This window comes from Lissotriton helveticus, chromosome 7 (genome assembly GCF_964261635.1).
Source record: "Lissotriton helveticus chromosome 7, aLisHel1.1, whole genome shotgun sequence".
NCBI classification, from domain to species: Eukaryota; Metazoa; Chordata; class Amphibia; order Caudata; family Salamandridae; genus Lissotriton; species Lissotriton helveticus.
The window spans coordinates 392,351,117-392,376,854 of NC_136068.1; the positions used below are offsets into that span (position 1 = coordinate 392,351,117).

Below are 25,738 nucleotides of genomic sequence, written 5' to 3' on the forward strand. Positions count from 1 at the left end.
AAATATTACCTATTTTATTTGGCTTTTACTAAAAAATAAGACTATTCTTTTTACCTTTCCGCGTTTGACTTTCACGAATCATGAACGCACCCCCATGGTTGCAGTCGAACAGCAACAACTCCTCTGCTTTTTCACGGCTTATGCCTTCGTACAGCCAACTTTTAAGAAAAAAAAAAGAATTGTGTTAAAACCCAGCAGAAGAGAAAATGGAATGGTGATTCTATTACAGGACCGGAGGCTTCGGATTGGCGTTGCATCGCACGCAATGTAAATTGTTTTATTTATTTATTTACTTAACTCCGTATGCTGGAGTTTACTACCCCCACCCTGTCCCTCCCCCACCCCGCCCCACCCCACCTCACCCCACCCCACCGCCACGCAGCACTCCCTCGAGGAGCCGCCACTGTTTTCTATAATTGTCTAAGAAGTGCAAAAAATGAACATGTTACCAGAAGTATCTGATTTCTGGTTGGCACTCTGCAGCTACAAAAACAGAGCAGGAAGAAAGAGAAGCCACATTTCATTTTTGTTCCGCTAGAATTATGCTCAGTGACCTACCCTGCCTTTATCCTCGGCTGCTGGATCTGGCAGCAAGCATTCGTGATGTGAGAACTCAGAACACAGCTGTAATTATTATAATTGAGTTCTGATTTGTTTTCTTCGTGTGTGTTCAACTATTTTGATTGAATTTTAAGGTACACAGCGCAAAAACAAAAAAACAACATGCATCTGCAATGCAATAGGTGTCGTATTTAAGATGTTTGAGCTGTTGGCATTGTAAACCACAATGCTTTTGATTTATGTTTTGGTTTAAACATAAATAAAAGGCATTGTCATTTACAATGCCAAGGGCTTAAATTCTCGCAAATTTTTTTTTTTTTTTTTTTTTTTAATTCTTTTATAGCGCACGGCAACTCCAAAGGAGCATCCCGGCGCTTTGGCAAAGAAAAGAACAGCAAAAAGCAACCACACTGTGGTAAATAAATAAATAATACCTCTCTTTTTGACTAGACGTATATCATAACAGATAGCTCAATAAATAAGAGTCAAGATTCGAGGTAGTAGGAGTTTTGCAGGTTTAATACAGCATAAGGACAGGAACAGGACAACCTGCATGGGAATAGGATGACAGGGCCCAGCAGCTGCTGGGGCTGGATCTGGGATGAGCGCGCTGGCTTTTAATAACAATACATGAGCATATATACATAACGCAAACACATAGCATTACATTGCAGTAGGCGTAGCAGTGGGTGGAGCAATAGGTGTGACGCGTAGCAGTCGCGAAAGATAAAGGCAAAAGTAGGTGTAACTGGGCGTATACATAGACATGTGGTGCAGACGTAACAGGATATGTCATGAATGGGGCGGAAACCATGGAGGGGGCTACCTGAGGAGCCGGGACCTCTAACCTGATGGTGCGCGCAAACTAGCAATGACGTATCACTAGGAGAAGCTGGGGGCTATGAACTCTGTGCTAGGAGCAGAGACTGAAGTCTGGAGAGTCAGGGCGACATGTACCTAAACAGTATCTAGTATCTGATGTTTAGGGAACATGTTGATATGAACTAGAAGTTAGGAGGGGAAAGGCTAACTTGATTCTAAGACTGGACCATGCATTATTCTACATGTAGTGCGTGATGAAGAATATGAAGAATATGAAATGACCATTAAATGCAGTATTTCTCTAACGTGGAGACGTGAAGGCTAGACAATGACGGAAACTATTGATGCAGTTCAGTAGCTTAGGAATGCAGAGAAGGAGGACTGAACTGATAACTGGAACTATAACATATTCTTGGCAGACTCAGAGACTGAGCCAGGCTGGGCCGGGCACTGCGAGGCAGGAAGTAAGTGAAGGGTCGAGGATACAGGTGGGGGCTGTATCCCTCCTCAGCGAGGCTTCAGGAGACAGGAGCTGAATCTGGTGTCCGGGCCCTTTTGAGGCCTAGAAACGGGGACTTTATAATGGAATAACGTGCACACTGAGAAACGTGGCAACGTAGCTTTACATAGGCCTGATATTCGTATTATTCACGAGGACTGGAAACTGGCATACTAGAGGGGGACACAACTGTAATTGCGTCATTAATCAGACATGGGGAATGCATATGCATATTTAATCATGCACACATAACATATGATGGATGACGCGTAGGGACACAGAACATGACAAAATTTACTTTTCCACATTCCCTCCTTGTCACTACGTTTCCATCAGGAAACATCAATATTCATGATACCATCTATCATTTCATACAGTATCATTTGCTCGTCTCGAATTATCCTGGAACGGGATTTAGAACTGGGCTTGGGACTAGGAATACAAGAGGTAGCACAAATGCCGCAAATCGCAGGGCCACATTGTATACAGAGGCAGCAGCTGAATATGATCGCTACTGCAATACCTAGAAAGGACAATATTTTCCATCCCCATGCGGAAATTATATTCCAGAACCAACCGGACCATGTCCAGGTGCCTGGATCTTGGTGTATCAGATGGGCAATTTTATGGAGTCTGGTTATAGCTGAATAAACAGACGGCGCGTTATTTGGAATGAAAATGCAGCAACTAGATCCGATGACTCTACAGGCCCCGCCCCTATCGGCCAGTATGACGTCAAGGACGAGACGATTTTGCAAAACGACAAATCTCATAGCAGATTGCTCTTCGGTTAGGTTACCTAGAGCAGAGGCAGTCTCATTTACCACAGCTTCAAGGGTTCTGGTTAATCTACGGATTAGTTTACTATTCTGGATAGGTCCTATAAAGAAGAAGAAACCTTTATTGAAATCGGTATATTGTTCTAGAGTGGTTTCAGTATAATCGACAATTGGGGACTCCCTTCTATGTCTAACGTGTACTAGATGTGTATTTCTATGATAATCAGGTGGGGCTAGGAAAACTGGTGGCAGTAGGAAGGCAATGTAACAGGTTCCCTCCCAATCGAGGGGCAGACGAATATATGCGGTTTGACCACAAATAAAATATGAATGACGTGAAGCTTTGAAAATAGATTTCCCACTGTCACTATACTTGACAATAGTAGTACATTCACTATGTCCTACATGTATGGAACCATTATTTCGGACACATAATTCGCCTTTGACTGGTAGTACTGAAATAGCAGGTAAGTCTGGAGTAGTATCAGACTGAACATTCAAGACCATGAAATTCGACGAATAATTACCTAAATTATACACTTCATTTTCTAGATCTAAACCTGTTCGGTGAGGGAGACCTTGCTTGTCTGGGAAACATGTACTGTTAAGAAAAGACATATCTGTTGAGGATGACGTCAACGTGGACCACGCTCCACACGAACCATTATGTGAGAATGGATAAGGAAAAAGTGGCAGAACTCCCTTCGGTGTCTGGAAAGGGGGGAGTCGACCACACACCCAACAATTAGTGGTATTGCTGGTCTGGTGTGAGTAATGTAACATGCGGATAAATGAGTTATTTCGCATGGCGAGGCGGTAAGACAGTTCATGAGGGGGCAGATCACTAAACGTGTGCTCTACTGTAGCATTAGCAGACTTATTTACATGTGAAACTGGGAAACATAGGTAAAATGCATAACTGGTGCAGGAAATCATAAGGCTGGAAAACAATATGAAACATAAAAAAACGATACATCGGATTGAGTTTTGACTAACTCTCTCACTATGGGGGTCTATTTTATACATGTCAGAAACAGTCTAACCGTTTCACCTAGGGGAGGACTTAGACAATCAAACTGACTGACTCATTTTACTAGACCTTAATTTCTGTTTATACTCCTGCTGCGGAGTTTTCTCTAACAGGGGAGGGGTTGTAGCAATGTCTTTTGCGGGACAGTCCTTGAGAACAATATTCTGGCAATCCTTTGAATCCTGGGAAATGTTCTTTAAGACGGGTTTCAGTCCATTAAAAAGTTTGACATGAGAAAGGTGTACCCAGCCTTTGCGTCCTTCCAACTTCACGGCTGTACGGGTAGTGAGGAGGACCTGTCGGGGCTCTTTCCATCGAGGCTCCAGCGGACTTGATCTGTCAAAGTTCCTCACCATCACCATGGATCCTGGAACGATTTCATGCGGTGCCACCTCGGTATTGTCTGGAAATGCGGCGGCAACCTGTGAACGACATGAGTTGAGGGCAGACATCAAGGAAGCTAGGTAATCTGTCAGCATATTACTTGAAACATCGGTAATACTTCGGGGTCTAGGAGTACCCCACATATTAGGGGGGCGGCCGAAAACGACCTCGTACGGGGACAGACCTGATCTGGAATGTGCGACCATGCGCATATAAAATAAAGCGACTGGTAGAGCTACTAGCCAGTCCACACCTTTTTCTTTACATACTTTGGCAATTCGGATTTTCAGAGTCTGGTTATGTCTCTCTACGAGACCGGCTGCTTCAGGATGGCGTACACAATGGAACTTCCACTGGTACCCTAACAAAAGGGAAACATGCTTCATGAGTTCAGATGAGAATGGCTGGCCGTTATCAGAATATACGACTCTAGGGAGTCCATAACGGGGGAAGAACTCACGAACCAACTGCTTGGCAGTGGTCGCGGCTGTGTAATCTGGGACTGGATATGCTTCTGTCCACCTGGACAAAGCGCATACAACTACAAGGACATACTTGAAACCTCGACATCGCTCCATCTGAATATAATCCATCTGGAGGACTTCAAAAGGGTGGTCAGGGGGCTGGAAACCACCTTGTTCCACCGGGACACTTTTACCTGGATTAAACTGACAACATATCATACAGGTACGGACTTTCTGCTTAGCTGCAGCTCGTAAATGCTTGTTGAACCAAATGTTCTGGATACTGTCTAACATGGCTTTTTCCCCTAAATGTGCTGGACTATGTGCGGTATTAATAATGACTTGAACCATAGAGTCGGGGAGAAACCATGTGGCTCTACCCTTCGTTAACCATCCTTGATCTGTCTGGACCCCTCCTTGTTCGGACCATTTCTTGATTTCTTCGGGAGTAGCATGTAACTGGATATCTATGACATCTTGAGTAGGGTCCTTAACTGTCATGCATGTAGTCGGATCTGGAGTGTGTGTCATGTTAACTGGAATGTCTAGAGTCTGTGCTGTAAGCTTGGCTGTGCGATCTGCTAGATCATTACCTTGGGAAATAATGTCAGTGACTTTCGTATGTGCTTTGCATTTCATGATAGCAATGGATGTCGGTAAATGTATGGCATCTAACAGAGCTTGAACAAGGAGACCATGCTGAATCTTGGTTCCATGAGAAGTCATGAAACCTCTCTCCTGCCAGAGCACTCCGAAGTCGTGTACAACTCCAAATGCGTAGCGTGAATCTGTGTAAACATTAACTTTCAGGTTCTTGGCGTGTATGCAGGCTTGTGTCAGAGCAACTAGCTCTGCTGCTTGAGCGGACAGAGTATCAATACGGTGTGTCTCAATAACTTTAGTGTCAGTAGTCACTGCATACGCGGCTACTAGTTCTCCTGTACTAGTTCTCATACATGAACCATCCACATAAAGTGTCAGGTCGGGGTCTGGTAACGGAGTATCTGTCAGATCTTGTCTTGGCTTTGTCGTAATGTTAACTACTTCCACACAGTCATGTGGGTCAGGATTCGAAGTAACTGATGGTAACAGTGTAGCAGGATTTAAAATGTTGCAGCGTCTGATTTCTATGTGTGGCTGGAACAGTGTCAATTCATAACCTGTTAAACGTGCAATTGTCAAGTGCTGAGTTTGTGTTCGGTTCAGAAGAACTTCCACAGAATGTGGAACTTGTACTGTCAGAGAGTGTCCTAAAACTATGGAATCACTTTGTCTGATAGCTAGTGCTGTGGCTGCAACTGACTTGAGGCACGCAGGTAAAGCCTGGGCGACTGGATCTAGTGTGCTAGAAAAATAAGCACAGGGCTTGTATTGTCCTGCTTGATCTTGTGTGAGAACAGATAATGCTGTACCTTCACGTTCAGTAACGAAAAGTGTAAAAGGCTTACTGTAGTTCGGTGTGGCTAGAACTGGAGCTTGACATAAAGCTTTCTTTAACTCATTGAAACTAAGTGTATGTTCAGATGTCCAAGGGAGGACAGTCGATACGGCTGCCTCCTGTGTCATTAACTGTATCAGTGGCTTGGCTAGAAATGCATACTGAGGAATCCATTGTCTGCAGTAAGAAGTGAGGCCGATAAAAGCACGTACCTCCTTCTGGGTCTTGGGCTGAGGAAGACTCGCTATTAACTGGATACGGTCTGGTGTCAACTGCCTACCCCTCTTGGACAGTAAGTGTCCTAAGTAGACCACTTGCTGGACACAGAATTGAAGTTTAGAAGGGGACACCTTGTGCCCCATCTCGGCTAGGAAATACAAGACTGTAAGGGATGCTTGCTCGCAAGCACGTTCAGAACGGGCTGTGATCAGTAGATCATCGACATACTGGAGCAGGGCAGTGTCAGTTGGCATGTGAATGTTGTCTAGTTGTCTCTTAAGTGCTTGACTGTAAATACTAGGACTTTCTGTGAAACCTTGAGGAGCGCGTGTAAACATATAGCTCCTTCCATTTAAACAGAATCCGAAAAGGAACTGGCTGTCTGGATGAATAGGAACACTGAAAAATGCGTTCTTGAGGTCTATGACAGTGAAGAACGTGGCTTCGGAATCAATGGCTGTCAATAGGGAAGAGATGTCTGGGACAACTGGATACTGCGGAATAATACATTTATTAAGCTCTCGTAGGTCGATCACTAATCGATATACTGGGGGTGCATTTGGATCAGTACGTTTCATAACTGGAATGATCGGAGAATTGCATACGTTGGAGTCAGTTTCTACAACCACTCCTTGAGCGATGAGCTCGTCAATAATTTTGGATAAGGCTGCTACAGCCTCGGGTGGCAATCTGTACTGTCTGATTCGTGGTAACACTACACCTGGCTTGAGAGTCACACGATAGGGTGTGATTTGCATGTAACCTACATCAGTTGGACCTTGCGCCCATAAATGCTGTGGAACATTAGACAGTCTTGAATCAAAATCTCGTAATACATAGTGACCCTTGAAGTCACGTAGGAACAATCGTATTCCTTCTGGGGAACAGCATATAACTGCACCTAACTCTTTCAGTGTTTTAATGCCCAATAGGTTTTCTGGACATGACTTAGTAAGTAACAGATCAGTAGTACGGGACAATGGACCTACTTCTAGAGTAACTGGCTTTGATATTTCATTTATAATGGGTTTTCCTGAAAATCCAAGGGAAACATTTCTTGAGCCTGAGAGCGGAGCCCCTGGAACTTCGGCATGACTAATTGTGGTCCTACTTGCCCCTGTATCAATCAAAAACTTTCTGTCTTTCCCTAATACTTGACTGTGAACATAGGGACCTTCTTGATCTACAGGTATCTCGATGAGAGGCAAGCCTACCTCCCTCTCTAGGCTGTTTCATAACTACTGCTGGTACTCTGGATACTCAGACTGTGCATACTGGTACATCTGCGATGTAACATGCTGTGTTGCAGCGATAGGCTGCGGTACTGTAACTATCTGTTGTGCATTCTGTGGCTGAGGAATCTGTGAAACTTGCTCTTGTCTAGGCGGACGTGGTCTTTCCTTAGTCTTACCGGTAGCTATGTTGTGTTTCAGAACTGTACACTCGTTTATAAAATGACCTGGCTGTTTACAATAATTGCAGTTCCCTTTAACGGGAGCTGCAGGATGACTGGCTTGATTCGAACCCCTCTTCTGACTGTCTTGAGGAACAGATTGTGCAACTAGTACTTTCATTTTCGTGTCTTTCATACGTTTTCTCTCGTGTTCTTGCTCTTCCCTGATTCTATTCTGGTGGTACTGGAGCATCTGGAGCATCTGGGACGGAGTATTAGCTTGCCAGGTGCTTTCGACTTTCAAAACTCGATTTTTAACTTGTGGGCTTGAATTCTCGACTAATTTAGTAACAAAAAGGTGAGGGTATGACTCACTACTTGTCTTGAGGCCACTATTGATGCTAAAACATTTTTCAAACCTAGAATAAAAATCACTAATATCTTCCTCTTGTTTCTGTTTACAGGCTGAGATTGCATCCCAGTCTTCTTTTCTAGTTGTCAATAATCTGGGTAAAATTTGTATTAATAATTCTGGTAATTCTTTACATTTCTCTCCTAGACCAGTACCTGGTACTCGTGCCTTGTCTTCAGCTTCTAGAACTGCCCAATCGATCTTTTTCTCTCCCACCTCCCATTCTTTTTCCTTTAGCTTTTCATACACCCCTGCGGGCAACAGGACCTTTAACATTTTAATGATATCTGGGTAAGTGTATTCTCCCATACGGAGCATGTCTTTTAATTCTCTATGGAACCCTGCTGGATCTTTGTCATGACAGGGAATTAATTTCTTCATTTCGAGGAGTTCCATCTTTGTAATCGGGGTGTAAACAAACACTCGTTGCATTTCACCGTCCTCTGTCTTAACTGGATGTACTTCTCGTAACGGGTTCTGTCTTTCCATGTAAAATGGTTTACTTTCTGGGGGTGAGACATGAACAAAATGCGGGTTCAAAAACGTTCTATATTTGTGACGCTGTTCTAGAATGACACTAATTAAGTCGGTACCTAGACCTTTCCATCTATACTGGAGTAACTCGTTCAGGATATCGTGTAACGGACCTGGATCAGAGTGCTGACCCTCATACAGAGTAATGAGGTGCTGGATCATATACATACCCACCAGTCGCTGCTCGGCTGGGGGCAATTTCAGAAACATTTGTGCCACTATTTCGTCTAGAAAAGTGGTAGAATCAGTAATCCATCGGACTGCTGATCGGGCTAGTTCCTGTTCATGCATGGTACTTAACTCACTGTAACCGATTCGTGATTTCAGAATGTGATCGGTAGCTTGGAATACTTGTTCTAGGGAACCTTGTTCTGGTACTGAATGATGGAAAATTGACTTGTGTTCTAGGCGTAAATGGCGATCTGGAAATCTAGATTTTCCTACATACGCTATTCTGGCGGGATTCTCGTCCTCTACCTCTTCAGTATCAGAGTTACTTTCTTTCTCGCTTACTTGTGCTGCTTTACGTTGTTCGTGTATCTTTATTATTTCTCTACGGATTTTCTTGTACATACTCTCCATGGCACTAATGGTATTGTGCTTACCCTCGGCTATATTATCACTCCACTTTGTCAGGATTTTCATTTCGGCCTGATCTTTAGACGGGTAATCTTGTTCTCTTATTAGACAGTTAATTAAAAACTTTAATATCATACGCTGGATCTCAGCTTTCCTTTGAGACATGGCATCACTAATACTTTCTGGATCATCCCCTGTACGGATGAAACGATATATTCTGTCTAGATCTTCTTTCATATTGGGTAGGGTGACTAGATACTCGGTCACCCTCCTTACGCGTACTGAATATAAAACCATATTATTCTCGCCTGGGACTGGGTCATAGGCACATTCGCCAAGGGCTTGCCTGATTTCTGCAACAGACTTATTACTCTTGGGAGTACGCTGTGATGCTTGAGCATGTAATTCGAGTGCTGATAAACGCTTGCGTGGCGGCGGGGTTTGAGGAGGACCTCCTCCTGCGGCCCCTAGACTAGAATCGTCGACTGATATTCTTCGTGGTGGAGCGGGAAATTGAAATGCTGGCTGGACCGGGGGTACCGTAGCAGGTACTGCATGGGGTGCCCCGGTGTCTGGAGGAGCAGGATGTGCCTGATTTACAGGGACTGGCGGAGCGCGAACAGGATCTGCATATTCAGGGACTGTGTCGTCCAGATAGGACGAAATAAAAATATCAGCTGCGGTCGGTTTGTGACGTAGCTTGGTCGGAACTAGTGGTGGCGGGAAATTACTGGATGCCTCCGGGGTCGCCTTTGGCAAGCCCTCGGCAAGAAGAGGATACATACCCTTAATAAGGGCATGCCTCTGTCTGTCTGACTGTTCGGCTTTGACTTGTTCACCTATCTCGATTAATTCTTTTTCTTGGGCTCGCTCTAAGGATTCTCTACTTAATTCTGACTTTCTGATTTCTTTTTCAGTTCTTTTATGAGCTTCTTTACGCCATAACTCGATGGCATCTTTCTGTGACTGTCTGGCTTTCTTTTTCCATAATGCTTCTTCTACTCGCATGATGCATTCGGCATCCCATGTACCCGATACGGGCCATCTATACTTTTCTTCTAACTGTTTGGTATACTCCACCCATAAATCTAGATACAATATGGCACTTATGCCATGTTTCTGATACATAAAGTGACCTGGACTGTCCCTGGGCGGGACGGGAACTGCTGCTTCCAGCAGACCCTTTCTAGTTTTTAACTGACGTAACTTGGAAAATATGGGCATGACTGAACTGTAATCTAGACACAATACAATACACAATGAACACGATACTTATACCCCATTCATACCACGACATTGAAATACATGAAAAACATTTAAAATAACAGTTCGAACAGAATACTACCTGGAAATACTGAGAACAGAACACATAAATTTTCTCGAGAACAGAAACTGACTAGAACAGAAACTAGATGCACTGCTGAAACAGTACGAAACTTACCGGTCTCATAAAGAGACACGTCAGGACCCGCATCCACCGAAGTGGACACTTCGTTTGTGGGACTGTGTACCACCAACCCGCAGACCAGAGTCAATTAAATTGACCCTGTCTAGATACCACCCCAGTAACGGTACTCACCGGGCAGCAAGAACGGAAGGCCTCAGACTGGACTGGACTGCTACGACGACGGACGACAAACTTCGGACTTCGGACTTCAGTTACGGGTGGACCTCCGGATACCTCGGACCTTGGACTCTTGGCTTGGGCTCTGGTCGGGACTCGCCGCGTTCCTCCACCGTCTCGTCTGGATGCTGGACCGCCTCCTCCGTCTCCTCCGTGGGCCTGAGGGATACTTGAGCAGAAATATCTGCCACTGCGCAGAAGAGTTCCGTCACGACTGCAGAGGGTCAGGGGGTCGGCGTGGCTTCACCGACGCGTGGGGAAAGGGCGAGTCCCTGTTCGGGCGCCATTATGTGGTAAATAAATAAATAATACCTCTCTTTTTGACTAGACGTATATCATAACAGATAGCTCAATAAATAAGAGTCAAGATTCGAGGTAGTAGGAGTTTTGCAGGTTTAATACAGCATAAGGACAGGAACAGGACAACCTGCATGGGAATAGGATGACAGGGCCCAGCAGCTGCTGGGGCTGGATCTGGGATGAGCGCGCTGGCTTTTAATAACAATACATGAGCATATATACATAACGCAAACACATAGCATTACATTGCAGTAGGCGTAGCAGTGGGTGGAGCAATAGGTGTGACGCGTAGCAGTCGCGAAAGATAAAGGCAAAAGTAGGTGTAACTGGGCGTATACATAGACATGTGGTGCAGACGTAACAGGATATGTCATGAATGGGGCGGAAACCATGGAGGGGGCTACCTGAGGAGCCGGGACCTCTAACCTGATGGTGCGCGCAAACTAGCAATGACGTATCACTAGGAGAAGCTGGGGGCTATGAACTCTGTGCTAGGAGCAGAGACTGAAGTCTGGAGAGTCAGGGCGACATGTACCTAAACAGTATCTAGTATCTGATGTTTAGGGAACATGTTGATATGAACTAGAAGTTAGGAGGGGAAAGGCTAACTTGATTCTAAGACTGGACCATGCATTATTCTACATGTAGTGCGTGATGAAGAATATGAAGAATATGAAATGACCATTAAATGCAGTATTTCTCTAACGTGGAGACGTGAAGGCTAGACAATGACGGAAACTATTGATGCAGTTCAGTAGCTTAGGAATGCAGAGAAGGAGGACTGAACTGATAACTGGAACTATAACATATTCTTGGCAGACTCAGAGACTGAGCCAGGCTGGGCCGGGCACTGCGAGGCAGGAAGTAAGTGAAGGGTCGAGGATACAGGTGGGGGCTGTATCCCTCCTCAGCGAGGCTTCAGGAGACAGGAGCTGAATCTGGTGTCCGGGCCCTTTTGAGGCCTAGAAACGGGGACTTTATAATGGAATAACGTGCACACTGAGAAACGTGGCAACGTAGCTTTACATAGGCCTGATATTCGTATTATTCACGAGGACTGGAAACTGGCATACTAGAGGGGGACACAACTGTAATTGCGTCATTAATCAGACATGGGGAATGCATATGCATATTTAATCATGCACACATAACATATGATGGATGACGCGTAGGGACACAGAACATGACAAAATTTACTTTTCCACAACACAACAATACCAAATATTGTGCAAATGCGAGATCTATTGCTTTCCAAATGCCTGACCATCCTGCAGTAAGAAACTCATTAAAGAAAATAGTGCTTACAGACTAAAGAAGACATACCATGTATCAACCGAAGTAAAAGGGCCAGTCCTCATGGGAGGTTACAAATCAAGACAAGGCGGTACTAAGGAGTGACTAAAAAGCCTATTAACGAATCAGAAGTCAGCATTTACAAAGGACAATGACACAAAATACATACTCCAGTGCAAAGAAACAGTTGATTTGCATATAGCCAGTGTCTAACCCAGGGTGGTGTGGAGTGCAAAAAAACGATGGATTTAGGCCCAGATCCTTGTACTGGGGTGAATGTATGACATTGTTCTACATTCTGTCCATCAACTGTGTTTTTTGCAATTTTCACCCCGAGTGGGCTGGGTATGCTCAGACGTGAGTCCCAGGCTCTCCACACCACTGGAGTCAAGCTATCCAGGCTGATGAAGGCTGATAGCCAGAAACCGGTCCTTGGATGCTTGATTCCGGTCTGGGAAAGACATGGCTTGGTAGTTCGGACTGGACTGTTCCCATGAGGAACAGGGTCATCGCTGATTTGCATATAGCCAGTGTCTAACCCAGGGTGGTGTGGAGTGCAAAAAAACGATGGATTTAGGCCCAGATCCTTGTACTGGGGTGAATGTATGACATTGTTCTACATTCTGTCCATCAACTGTGTTTTTTGCAATATTGTTCATAGCAGCTGGTCAGGGCCCGAGGTTTTCTCTTAGCCAACTACCTGGCATGGTTGTTTCCGTTCTGCTAGTTTCAGGAATTTCACCAGCTTCCCATTTAGCGGCGGAAGACCAGGATCGAAGCAAGCAAGGACTGCTTGTCTGCGTGAGCGGATACTTAGTTCGTTAAAGGCTGTTTTTAACAGAGCTGCTCTCTCCTCGTTCAGCCTCGAGCAAGTGCATAGTAGATGTTCTAAGTCTTCGACCCCTGTTCCGCACAGCCGGCATCTAGTCCCATAGTTCGTTCTCAGCCACGGTGGTAAGTGTGGAATGGCAGGTAGGATCCCTAGCCTATGTTTTAAGAAGGCTTCTTTTGTTTTCCAGCCATATCCCAGACCAAAATATGCTTGGAGCCCCGGTGTTTTGTATGTACACAGAGTCATCCAGGCATGACGCCTGTTAGAAAAGGTGGCTTTGTCCTCCACATGCGAGTGTCTCTTTAAGCTCTTGTTCACTACGTGCTTAAATTGCGCGTGCGATAGAGGAATCTCCCATCGCTCTTTTAGACCTGTGATGCTCAGGGACTCCTCTAAGTATTTTTTCGCCGGTGTTCTAGAGGAGCTAATCAGATGTTGCCAGAGCTGTTGATTCAAGGTGTTTTCTGGTGAATTCTTTATTTTGTGCCAGCACTTTATGTATGACCCTCTTTGTGCAAGCGTTTGGCTCAACAGACCAAATTCTAAACAAATCTGAGCTTGTGAGGTATAGGATGGCAGATTGAAGAGAAGTCTGTAGGCCTTTGATATGGTTGTATCTAGAAGTTTTGCGTCTGTACCTCTTAGGGCCTCACTGCCATATGTGATTGATGACTCTATTTTAATTTTGGCCACTCGAAGCAGTGGCAGTAGAGTCTCACCGCTCAAGTTGGACTTTAGCTGTTTCAGTGTCATGGTTATTAACATCCCTTTCCTCTTAATGGCCTCTAATTGGTTTAGGTAGCGGCCGGCTTTGTCGACTATGATCCCAAGGTATTTATATTCCGAGCAGTTGGAGATTACTTTTGTGCCAAGGGACCAAGTGGGCAGCGTTTTGTTCCTAGTTATGGACAAGACTTTGGTCTTATTGATGTTGATTTCTAATTGGTTGTCGTCAGCGTATCCATGGAGCGTGTTAATGAGATTTTGAAGGCCCACTTTCGTGTGGCTGACCAGGACCACGTCATCAGCATAAGATATGCTGGGCAGCGCTTTGCCCCCTAACCGGGGGGCGTGGGAATTGCAAGCCTCTAGTGCGGGTGGCAGGTTAGCTGTAAATAGATTGAAAAGGGTAGGATCTAGCACACACCCCTGCTTTAGGCCTTTTATAGTGCAATTCAATCAGGAGACTTAGTAAAGACGAGGGGATCCCCCAAGAGGCCAGTTTTCGCCAGAGGATTCCTCTGTTGACATTGTCAAAGGCCGCCTTAAAGTCCACAAAGCAGAGATGGAGAGCCTGTTTGGTCGCTCTTGCCTTGTCGATGAGTAATGAAATGGCAACCAGGTTTGTTGTTGTTCCGGTGTCTCTGCAGAATCCCGTTTGGCTGGATGGTATTAAGCTATGGTTTGTTGCCCATTCTCGCAGCTGGGTCAGTAAGAGGATGCAAAGTATTTAGCCTCAATGTCTAGGAGTGCAATCAGGCGGTAGTTTTTTGGAAGTGTTCTATCCCCCGCCTTATAAATCGGTGAAATGATTGAACCCCTCCATGAGGCAGGAAGGCGCCCGAGTTGTTGACAGACATAAAAAGGGGGGTCAACGTATCAGCCCAGTATTCCGGTTCGAGTTTAAAGAGGGCCGGAGGAATTTCATTAGGCCCGGCTGCGCCGTCTTTCCTACCTTTGGAAATTAATTTCCTGATTGGAACCGCAGATGGTTCAAGTTTGGCATCTTCACGTGGTGAGACTGTTTGAAGTGGTTGGCCCTCCAGTAGAATCTGGGGCTCACTTGTTTTTCCTACCTGTTGATTGAAGTGTTCGTCAAGAAACGATTCCCAAGACGATTTGGTAATATAAGATGTCATGCCATTACTTTTCGGATTTAACATTTTGTTTATAATGGACCAAAATTGGGCGCTGTTGTTGACCTTGGAAGCATAGTGAAGTTTTGCCCAGAAGTCTTCATCGTTGGTTCTTTTGATTACCCATTTCAGCTTTTTGAGATCAGCACGATGCTTATGAAGCTGCGCTAGAAGTATTCCGTCTCCTGGGCTTTTCTTCAACAGTCTTAAGGATTTGTTGATCACTTTTTTGTGGGATTTCATGGCCAGTTTCTGGGTGCCTGGATCTTTCTTGTGACACCAGATGCAAGAGGTGGAAAATGCCGTACGGTAGTTGAATAATTGTTTGCAAACTCAGTCGTGAATTTTTCCCAACCTGCTACTGTATTGCCCGAAGGGTAGTTTGAATTGTTTAATTGACTTTTTGCTGCTTGAAGTACCTCCACAGTATTTGCGACCGAAGTTTTGATACGTTTGAGATTGATGGTGTGACTGTCCTGCGGTCCTGTTGCGTTTGAAAGTATGGCCTCAGTAAGGGCTCCTAGGATGACTTCTTGAGGGCGATGGTCACTGTCACCCTTGTCCCCTAAGTTGAAGCCCAATACATAATGGAACAGTGAGAGGGAGACTAAAGTGTAATCAATTGTAGAGGTTGTCTTGCCTGAGGTGAATGAGTAAAGCAGTAGCTCACATGTCACAACAGTCGATGACGTTAAATTGCTGAGTAACTCTTGTGTTTATGGTTCTGGGTCTGGGTCTTCATATTATGCTCGGGCCGGGGTTTTATGTTAAGAAGAGTAATCAAGTATAAACTGCTTGACCTTTTTAACGTGGCTTGAAAGAACAATCACTATCGAGCAATACCTGCTGCTGCAGTCAAGCCAGAGCCATAGAAAGACTTCACAATTGTTGGCAAGACACTGTGCAGGAATACTCACACGTATTGCAAGCAGTACATAGGGGGAGTAAAAAGATATTAAAAACCCGAAGAAAATAAAAACGATATGTGTCACACGTTCGCTCTACTCGTATCAGCCAAATATACACCAAAGTAACTGTTACCTGTGAAATACTTTTGCCACATAGTTGCTAGGTATGTAGCATTCCTTTCCTGAAGCTACTGACGCCACATTCCACCACTCACCATCCCTGCAAAACAAAGAATCTTAGTTTCAGATAATGTTGTAAAGAACGACATAGCTACAATTACTTCTATATTCATTATATTCTAGTGGTCCCACCAAAGTGGTGCATTACCCCCAAAGTAGTTTAATTCAGGCATTGCAAGCAACGTGTCCCAAGATCAGGATTTAGTTGGAAGGGGAAATGAATGCATTTTAGGTATGTACAGAGGATCAAGCCACACCATAAGCTGTGGTATACTGCTTTAGAGCATGAGAACATTTACTGCCACTTATGCCTGTCACACAAAAATCTTCACTGCACAAAAATCTCTTCTTCTCCACTGTGAACCCCATCAGAACTGCATGCTCTATAGTGTTTTCTTCAGTAATCACAGAGATCCTACTTGGTGTGTTTCTGGCAATGCCATTGAAATGGAGTTAAAGAACAAGTGGTGGGCTCTCAACTTCTACGAGCCGCAAACTTAGCTGAAAGCCATCTTATGTCGATTTATGCTGAGCACACAAGTAGAACATCCTTGGTTATCCACTGGCTGTCTTCTACACGTTTCAGACAAGCTGCTACATACATGTGCGCTCTATATCATACTTTAAAAGTAAGAAAGTATTCACCAAAACATTATCACCTATAATATTATAAATCATTTGTGTAGGTAGATTAGGTGCTTCCTCATATAACCAGTGTACCTTAAGTTGTATTCGAGTTAAATAGTAGTATCTACATAGGTTGTGATGTTCAAACCCACCATCCTATGGAAGCATAGGTATCATAATTGCCGGACGAGGACAGCAACTATCCCAGTATATGTTAAGGCTCAATTTGCCCAGGCTTTTCAACCATGTTCTGGTAACTGGACCTGGCAGTGATAATCAATCGTTAAACAGTGCTCTCATCCCTATCAGAGATAAAAGTAAGACTTACCCAAATATCAATAGATGTTTTTGTCTGCATAGGAAAGTCCCCATATCTGATGTGTTTCTTCAAACTTACTATGATCCTAATGCTTGAAATAGTTGCTTGCCACTAGGAAACCAATGCCCACTGAGTGAGTATTCACGAGGACACCCAGTGATAATGTGGCTAACTTATCTGTGTGTCTAGAACATTCCAAATTTCTACGCACTCCATCGTAGACATCAGTGTTAGTAGGTCCCTTTAACACCGTAACCAATCCAAACATAAGGAGAGGAGGCCAGATCAGTGTAGAGCGTGTCCATTTTTTTCATAAAATAAGGACCACATTTATAACTGGACAGGACCTGCATGTATTATCTTACTTTAGTCAGTTTTCCTTGCATCCCCACATATTTAATCGCACATGTGTTTCCAATCAGTCAATCGCGAGCTACCCTCCCAGCCTTGAGTTCAAAACTCAATATTGGAACATGAAAACAAAATTATATTTCTGAATGCTTTTAAATGAGGTAAAATTAAGAGTTAACTTATTGATTAAGTTAACTCTTGATTTTAATGTTCTCCCTTCACAGTGTCACATTGACAAATAGCAGGTATCTTGAAACCAGTGGTTGGTTGACATAGTGTCATATTTATAACTGAAAAATACAGGAATTTTCCTTTAAATTGGAGAAATTTAAAGTAAAGAAAATGTTTCTATGCAATGTTGTTTTAATGTTTTTCTCTCCTTTAAATAAAGCTAATTAAATCCTAATGTTTAATGAAGCATGCTTCTTCACTTTAAATTGCTCACATTTAAACAAAAAACTGTATTTCCTGTTATAAATATGGCACCCTGTCAACAGGCCACTGGGAGTAATAACCTGCTGTTTGTAAAGACACTTTGACATGGGAAAAAATTAACATGATGAGTTGTGCTTATACACATAAAGTTATCTCTTCAGATGAATTTCTCCTATTTCAAAATGTCGCATTTACACACTGCAGTCATTTAGTTCAATAACAATTACTTTATTTCGACATCAAGTCATAAAAGTTTGCTTACAGTGTGTCAATGGAATTGGAATAGTACAATAAAGAGCAAATCTTAATCAAAGGCCAAGTTAGAGCATACAAATGTGCAACAATGATGTGTTGCTAGGTTATCACTTAGCAATCATAATACATAAAATGTATACATCGACCTGGTAAAACCAACAAAAATGGATGGCAGCAATGCTAGGTTAATATCCTTGCACAATCGTACAATAAAATTATTTGCAATTGAATATAATGGATAGTAAAATAAAATCAATAGTTGTCCACATCAGTTCCTTTTTTCCAATGCCTTTTGATAATATACTGTATAAGAACAGACATAGTGAGTACTATATAAAGCAGCAAGATCATGATAAAGTGCTTCAGAATATAAGATTCATCAGATACAATAAAACAGTGATAAAACTGTAATAGGAACATCAAAATACAAAGGTACAAAATACTTCATAATCAACCACAAAGGATGCCTTCTTTTAACATTTTTAAAAAGATGTAGCCTGAAAAATGTAGTTAAAACATCACTTGTTATTCGCCCTCTGGGCCTTACCTCTAATACCCCACATTTGACCCAAACATTTTGCCACCGCACAAGCAAATAGTGGCCTGGAATCGGACTTCAAGTGTGATTCGATAATTATCTGTTCCTATTAGCTTGCAAATTGGGGTAAGCCAATCTTTCCTTTGCATTGCATATAATGGACAGGCAAACATTACATGGACCATGGTTTCTTTTTTAAAACATTTTTTTTTTAGGTCAAATACAATAAAATATCGTCCGCGTAAAGTGAAATACGATCCTCAAAGGTAGAAGACCACCGAATACCCTTCATCGAAGGCTCCCATCTAATCCACGCGGCAAGGGGGTCAAGAGCCAGGGCAAACAGGAGCGGCGATAACGGACAACCCTGACGAGTTTCCCTCTCAAGAGAAAAAGAAGCCGACACACGGCCATTGACAACAGTTTGCGCAAGGGGGTCCTCGTAGAGCAGCCTAACCCAACCAATAAAACCCGGTCCGAATCCAAACTTAGCCAACGCAGCCCACAAGTATGGCCATTCAACAGTATCAAAGGCCATCGTGGCATCCAAAGACGCCAAGATGGCCGGCTCACGCAACGTCGATGCTCTCGCGAGAACAACATGTAAACGCCTAAGATTAAGAGCGGTGTTTCTGTGCGGAATGAAACCGGACTGATCCGGATGGATCAAGTCTCCGATTACAGTGATCAATCTGTTCGCCAGGATCTTTGCCAGGATCTTAGGTTCAGCGTTCAATAAGGATATGGGACGGTACGACGTACACTTGTCTCTGAGCTTTCCCTCCTTATGAATCACCACAATGGTCGCTAAACGCTGATCACGAGGGAGCGAGCCACACTCACGGGACTCCATAAACATATCTCGTAGATAGGGAGCAACTCTATCAGGCTTCAACTTGTAAAGTTCAATGGGTAGACCATTGGGACCCATCGCCTTCCCGGAACGCAACGAACGAATCGCCAGAGCCACCTCGTCAGCCGTTATTGCAGTGTCAATCAGCTCTCTATCCTCGTCAGAAAGACGCGGCAAAGAGATGTCACGTAGCAAGAGATGCGAGTCCTCCTCCGGCCTATCAGACACGGAGGAGTATACCATCTTAAAATGATCCGCAAACTGTCGAACAATCTCTATAGGGTCTGAAACCCGTGTACCACCAGCCGTCTCAATCTCGGGTACCACTCTACTGGCCCTCTCCCTCCTATCCAGCCACGCGAGTAGTTAACCGGCCTTATCTCCGACATCATATAGGCGTCCCTGCTGCTCTCTTCTCATGGCTTTAGCTGCGTCAGTGACCAATGTCCTATACTCAAGCTGTTTTAACCGTAGTACATGCGCCACAGCACCGGTGACCCCACGCTCAAGGGCCATGGTTTCTTGATGGTTTTTCCAGCCAGGACATCTGAGAGTAGTTTCATTCCTGCAATTCCAGTTGCTAATAAAATCATTCAGCGGCAGAGTACCAAACCTGAACTGGCTATATCGTTTCCTATCCCCAGGCTGTTTTATAAAATCAAGGTAGCTTTCCAGGGAACAAACTAGTGTATGAGCCATGAAATCTAGAGTGAACTTCTTCTGAGCCCTGCCACTCCATTCCTCATGAATCACCCACCCCCAGTAGGTATTCTTCACATCGCATTTCTGGGGGAGCAAGGTGGAATCATTGTCTTCCCATATGTCACCCATCCCTATTGCTATAGGCAGATTCTTCACCCCTCTCAACCAGCTGATTTTATTGGCTGTATCCCTGCATTTTACATCCTCCAAAGCACATTTATATGGCAATAGTTCAGGGGTCGTCTTAATCCTAAGCCAAAATAGCAAGGGGCGCAATCTTACTTTGGAGGCAGTATCAGCCCATGTCTATCATGAGCGGAAGAAGGAGAGTACTCTGGTGTAGCATCGCTAGGCTTCTTAGAAATTTAAAATCTAGACTGCTAAGCTCCTCTACATGTTCCAAGCCCTATAGTTATGCACCATACATCACAGAGCTCATCACTTTAGCATCGTATACCTGCAGTGCTGGCACAATCGGTTTGGTATGAGACAATCGATGTTCTCTCCCTAGAACCCCAGACAGCTGTTTGTGCTTCAGGACCATCCTATTAATGTGGGGTTTCCATCACAAATTTTCTGCTAGCTTTAAGCCTAAGTAGTCAAAGCGCTGACCCTTTCGAGCTGAATGCCTCAGAGTCTCGGTCAACCCCGGTAGGATTTATGGGGGTTCAGGGCCATAAATTTGGTTTTCGTTGTATTGATTATTAAGCCTTTGGTGTGACAACATTCTTGGAACTGGTTTGACAGCCATTGTTGCCATCCAGGTGTTTTAGATACAAAGTATCATTGGCACAATGAAAAGTGACTACCTCCCCCCCCACCAGTGTAGTAACATCTGCTGGTTTTGAGCTAAGAAATAGTACCCCATTATTGATGAATAATGAAAAAAGTGTCGGGCCAAGACGCAACCTTGGCGGACACCCTTGTTAACAGAGATTGGGTCAGTAGCTGACCTTGCGAGCCCCAGCGTACCCAGGCAGAGTTTTCTTCATGCATGCGGATAAGCAGAACTACAATGTCCTCTGGCAAGCCTAGGTCTCTAACAAATTCTGCCTGGGCACAAGATCAAATGCCGTCTTGAGATTTATAAATGCGACATACAAGCTACCTTTCCCAATTAACACTGTTTTACAGCAGAGAAGGGGAAAGTGGAACACTTGATCTACAGTCCTTATTTTCTCTCTAAATTATTCCATTACAATGCATACCATTACAACTCATACCATTACAACAAATAATACTTTTAGGGCAACAGTAGGGTAAGTGTTGGATAGTTTATGGGTAAAAATTACTATTCCCACTCCAGTGAGTGCAAAAGTAGAGAAAGTGTTGAATAGAGTAGAGGTAAAAATTACTATTCCCATCTACCCCAAAACTCATACTCATCCTAAAACTAAAAAATCTCCATTACTTACCTTACACTACAGTATCCCAAAGAAAAATGTCTCCTGGTATCTCATCAGGGCCCAGGACTTTGGACGGAACTATAGTGCTAATTACAGTCGAAATGTCCTTCATAGAAAAAAGGACCCCATTAAGTTTAGGGTACGGTCTGGGTTGCACAGTCAATGACTTGGGCACTTCATGGTCAGTGTACAAGTTAGAAAAATGGGTGTACCAAGCAGCAGAGGGAATGTGATTTTCTGATTCCGCATGGCCTGACTCGGTACCCCATGCCAGCAACAACCAACAGTTTTTGCTGTCTCTAGCTTGGCATGAGTCCTTAAGAGACTGCCATCTAGCTTCATCCCAATCCTCTTCGCTTTACACAGTTCTAGCTTGTAGGCCTTCCTGACATTTTTTATCCCCTCTATATCTCTGGTTTTGACTGCTTGCACTATTAACGATCTGGAGTGCCTGCAAGCCTTGTTGTACGAAGTCTGTGTCCTGTTCTTAATAGACCGCATGAACTTAGTGTGTTTTTTGACTGTGAGGTGGCGACCCAGTTGGGTAAAGAAGCAGCAATGGAGGCTTGTTGCTGCGAGCCTCCCTTCCTCTTTTGCCTTAAATGCTACAACCTCGACTGTGAAGGTCGCCAGATCACTCTGTATGCTCCTTAATTTGTACTGATCAGTGGACAGCTTCTGCCATTTAAGGCGGCACCAATCATTAGCAGGGCAGACTTCTTTTGTTACCAGCCCCTGGGTCTTTCACAGAACTGTTGAAGCACCCCACAGGGGTAGCATTATTCGACGAAGAGGGTAATGATTGCTATCTATTGTGTCACCAACCGCCATATCTTTTACCATAAACCACAACCTCAAGTCCAGCAGGACATAGTTGATACAACTTTGGCCTCCTAATCAATTAAAGGTGTTTGGCCCAGACTTATCTGATTTGGTCCTCTCATTAGCTGCCCTAAGACCAAACTCCAGGGTCATAGCTGTGACTTGTAGCACTATTCGGATCCACTTTTTAACCGGTTTCAAGTCCATATGTGGCACCAACCACTTCTTCTCTTCTTCTAGTGCTTCCAACATCTCGTCCCAATCTAGTGGTTCAGAGGTTATATTAAAGTCTCCTGCTATTAGGGTGGGAGAATGATTTCTCTTGCTCAGATGCTCCTCTAATGTTGTAATCGTCGCTGAGGGTCCACCCCCTCTGGTACCTCTCATGTAAACATTGTGGATGTCAATAATATTGGTCATATGTCGCTTAAGGCGAGTTCTCATGATATCTGGATTATTCACAGATAGTTGTGATATGTTGCTGCAGAGGCCAGGCTTGACCCTTATTAAAAGGCCCCGGCGGCCCATTTTATTTTTAATTGCTGGTACATAAAAACTAGCAAAGCCTGTCTTATATACTGGAGCAATGCTCCAAGTGTCTTGAAATAAGCATACATCAAAGTTATCCATGAACTCATTCTAATGCGGGAGCAATAACTTGTTCTTAATACCTGCCACATTCAATGAGATCATCGAGAACAATGAGGGTGCTTCCTCTCGCATTTGATTCTTTGGGCTTGAAATCGCACAGTTGTGTTTGGTACTACCTACGGGTGTAGGGCCTCTGGCTGGTTTGTTCAAGTATAAGATCTCTGAGGAGATGCCTGGTGAGCCCAAGAGTACCTCCTTATTCCTTACGCCCACGGTACAACTAGCTGCTCTTGAGAGCTCTATGATGTGGAAAGCAACCAGTAGTGGCATAGGAGGCTCTGGCAATACATATTGACTAATCCGTCATCTTGCTCCCAGATGGCTGCTAAACACGCTGCCATATTTATAACTGAAAAATACAGCCATTTTTTTCAAATGGGAGGAATCTAAAGTGCAGGAAAATGTTTTATCAAGTGCAGAAAAATGATCTGTATTATGAACATTTTTGCAGAACATTTAAAAAACAAAATGGTTCTATGTTTGGGTTGTACATGTAACTGTGCCACATAAGGCAAAAGGTATGTCCTATACCACACGTACATATGACACAGGCTTTTCTTTGTGCATAAATGAATGCAATAAACAAACAGTAACATAGACAACACTAACAGAAGAATAAAACTGTAATGTGTCATGAACATGGTCGTTAACATTAGAACTTGTCATGTTAGCACTGACAATTCAGAGAAAATAGATACTATAATGATTTCCGTTATGAAAAAGTTTATTCTAGTTTATTTATGTTGTACTTTTGAATCTTGGGTGATGTATTAACCTGTAACGTGAAAAAGAAAATTGCCAAATAGAAATGTGAAATGGAAATGAAGTGTTAACATTTTTTTTATTAGTACTTTATACTTACATAATGTAGATGTGAATCATTAATCTATCTAATTGGAGAAACTAATGCATGGTTATCAATAATGTGAAAATCATTTTAGCATAAATTCATCGTGCACAAGCTGTGTTTCATGAAGGCCTCAATACTTGTTTTTCTTTCCTAGTATGAAATTATGAACTGAATAGACTGAAGTCTATGGGAACCTTTCATGAAGTTTCTACTTGTGCTCTAACACTCTAACACTCAATCATTCCTTCCACGTTTGTAACTCATTGGACTGAACTTGCAACAAAATTGTCACTTCCTAGAGCGCATGATTGGGATAGAACTGACAAAGAATGAGAGCATGGTCTCACCTATTTCCTAAATAACAAAACCAATTGTATGAGTAAAGTACAGTGGTCTTCAGGAAAGGCAAAATAATGGATTACTTAATTCTTCTGGATTTGTATACTTTTTACCCACTACATCACATCATCCTACTGAAACTGACCATTGGATGGAGTTGTCTGACCAAATTGGTGATGTCAAGGGGTGTAAAGCAGAAATCAATGGAGTATAATTGCCCAAATTACAGACAGGGGCGGCCCCCTATCTTGTCCACATTCTCAACCCAACTTAAGGTACAGAGACTGATGATTTGGACTTTCAGAAGCAACGCAAACTGTGGTGAAAATACTGCGTTGTTGCCGGCTGGTATGCTTGTGTTGTGAAATCTTTCAGGCTGGAAGGTTTCCGACAACAGCTGTGGCATTGACACTGCAGAGTGGACAGAGGCAGACAAATCCTGTCCATGAACTGGAACTGGTCCTTTGGCGATAACTGAACTTTCATCTATAGGGTTTGTATGAGGAATATTTGATTTCAAAAGGACTCCCTTCTTATGATCCAATCTTCCTCGGCTGAAGAAGATAACTCACAAAAATTGATTTTCACTGCTTTTTAATGCTCATTACATCCTTTCAAGTCATAAATTAGATTGGTATGCAAATGTATAACCCATTTTGCTGATTCATTCATTTGTTGTGGCCAATTAATCTGTTTCAATTTACTGTCCTAAAGATAGATTTAGTCTGAGAAAATCCATTCAGTAGTTAATGAATGCTAACAAGTATCTTATTCTAGGTCTTCATATGATAATTGTTCATCCCTCTAAATATTCTAGTCCCTTTCAGCACTGAACAAGATCCATCGGAGGACCTAGTGAAATTATTGTGGTGGCTGAGGTTATTCTGGGATAAATATCTTGATCATTTGAAGTAAAGGTTCCTGAGGCCGAAAACTTTTGCACTACAACAGCAGCATGGAAAGCGCCGTGAGTGGCATCTGCGGGGGCCGCGGTGAGGAACTGCCACTAATACCGGGCTGGGCTGCATCTGGTCCTAGGGTGTGGGTCAGCCCTTCGTGTCCCACCCGGCTAACACTGGTCCCGAGGAAAGGGGCACATCTCCTGATTGCTGTCCACCTGAGTCGTGCTCCCAGAGGCTGGGGGGTCATGAACACCTTGTTGACTGACAAAGTCGGAGAGCCCCTTGTGAGTCTTGACCTCTTCAGCAGGCAGGACTGGCAATGCAGCCTGCACTGGCTGACGGCAGACTTCAGCTCAACCACGAATCACCGAATCGGGAAGCGGCAGCGGCCGCAGTCCCATAGTTTTCTCCTGGTCGCGGGTGCCAACATTGGAGAGTGCATTGAGCCGTCGCCCTGGCCCTCGAGCCAACCCGTTTAGGGTTGAGGGCTTCATAAACTGCTGTAAGTTTTAGGCTTGGTACCTGGTACCCTGGTACACTAGTAATCTAGCCAAGAAAACTCCCTGAAACATGGGAAAAGA

General features: G+C 43.7%; 1 protein-coding gene across 1 annotated transcript in view; it reads right to left on the reverse strand.

Moving 5' to 3' along the window:
- SLA2 (Src like adaptor 2) overlaps positions 1-25,738 on the reverse strand; it is a 291,725-nt gene that overhangs the window by 104,136 nt on the left and 161,851 nt on the right. The window contains exons 4-5 of the mRNA XM_078650513.1: positions 16,061-16,147; positions 55-158 (exon numbers count right to left, since the gene is read on the reverse strand). Coding sequence (XP_078506639.1) covers positions 55-158; positions 16,061-16,147 — 191 coding nt within the window. The remainder of the gene's footprint in view (positions 1-54; positions 159-16,060; positions 16,148-25,738) is intronic.